Source organism: Aplysia californica, unplaced genomic scaffold, assembly GCF_000002075.1.
Source record: "Aplysia californica isolate F4 #8 unplaced genomic scaffold, AplCal3.0 scaffold00004, whole genome shotgun sequence".
Taxonomy (NCBI): Eukaryota; Metazoa; Mollusca; class Gastropoda; order Aplysiida; family Aplysiidae; genus Aplysia; species Aplysia californica.
In genome coordinates this window covers 3,281,466-3,282,398 of record NW_004797274.1, presented here as the reverse complement: position 1 = coordinate 3,282,398, position 933 = coordinate 3,281,466, and the positions used below count along the sequence as shown (strand labels likewise).

The 933-nt window shown below is 39.2% G+C and overlaps 1 protein-coding gene across 1 annotated transcript in view; it reads left to right on the top strand.

The window, feature by feature from the left end:
- Positions 1-933, top strand: part of LOC101857074 (USP6 N-terminal-like protein) — a gene marked incomplete in the record, with an annotated part of 24,384 nt that overhangs the window by 19,376 nt on the left and 4,075 nt on the right. The window contains 1 exon segment of the mRNA XM_005089267.3: positions 843-908. Within this exon segment, the coding sequence (XP_005089324.2) occupies positions 843-908 (66 nt within the window).

Here is a 933-nt window from a genome sequence, read left to right as displayed (position 1 = left end):
TATATATATATATAGTAGAGGGTTTTACGGCGCTCGCAATTGCATAAAGTCATATGAGCATTTTCACATCTATGCTTCGGCACTCATATGACCTTATTGTGTTGCAAGTGCCGTAAAACATTTACTAAAACAAAAAAGAAGCAAAACAACCCTGATCATTGATTAACACTTTGCCCCCACAGGGCCGCTGATTGGCGGCGGTGTGATATAGTGTGTACCGCACCTGTATTCTGGTCAGTAGGGATAAGTGTTGCGCGCGCTGCGTGGATGGAAAGTTTTAAGGACAATTTCAAATTCGTTGTACTCGGTTGACCATTACATGTACAATTTCAAATTCGTTGTACTCGGTTGACAATTACATGTTCATCAGGAGATGATGAATCAGTCTAAGGTATATGGATGCAGCTGGTTGTAGTTAATCATGAATTTGCAAATACATTTAGAAAATTAAAGTAATTCTTTAGCTGTAAGGTAGAGTGAAATCTTGATGTAAGTTGCCTTTCTTGAGAATGGAATTCTGCATTGCATACAAGACATGTGAGTACAATTTTACTGTGGGGAAGACATTTTGTCTAGTGCCTTCATCTTTGTGGTGGGAAGTGTCTCTTATAGTAAGCTGCCTGCCTCTTAGAATGAAACTGTGCCTATGGAGGCATGAAATATTTACTTTGAATTGCACCAAATGACTAGAGGGAAAAGTGAGGGAGGTGGAAAGTGTTTGGGTATTTCTGTCTGTCTTTTTTTGTACCAAATTTCATCATTGTGGTCTTCATGATCAAGCTGGGTACATGATGAGATGGATAGTTTTGTTTATAGGTCGTTTTTTTTTTTTTTCTCACTAGGAACGCCATGAGATGTACCCCACACTGTACACCATCAAGTGGTTCCTCCAGTGCTTTCTTGACAGGGTGAGTGTTACTTTCTTCGAAAAAA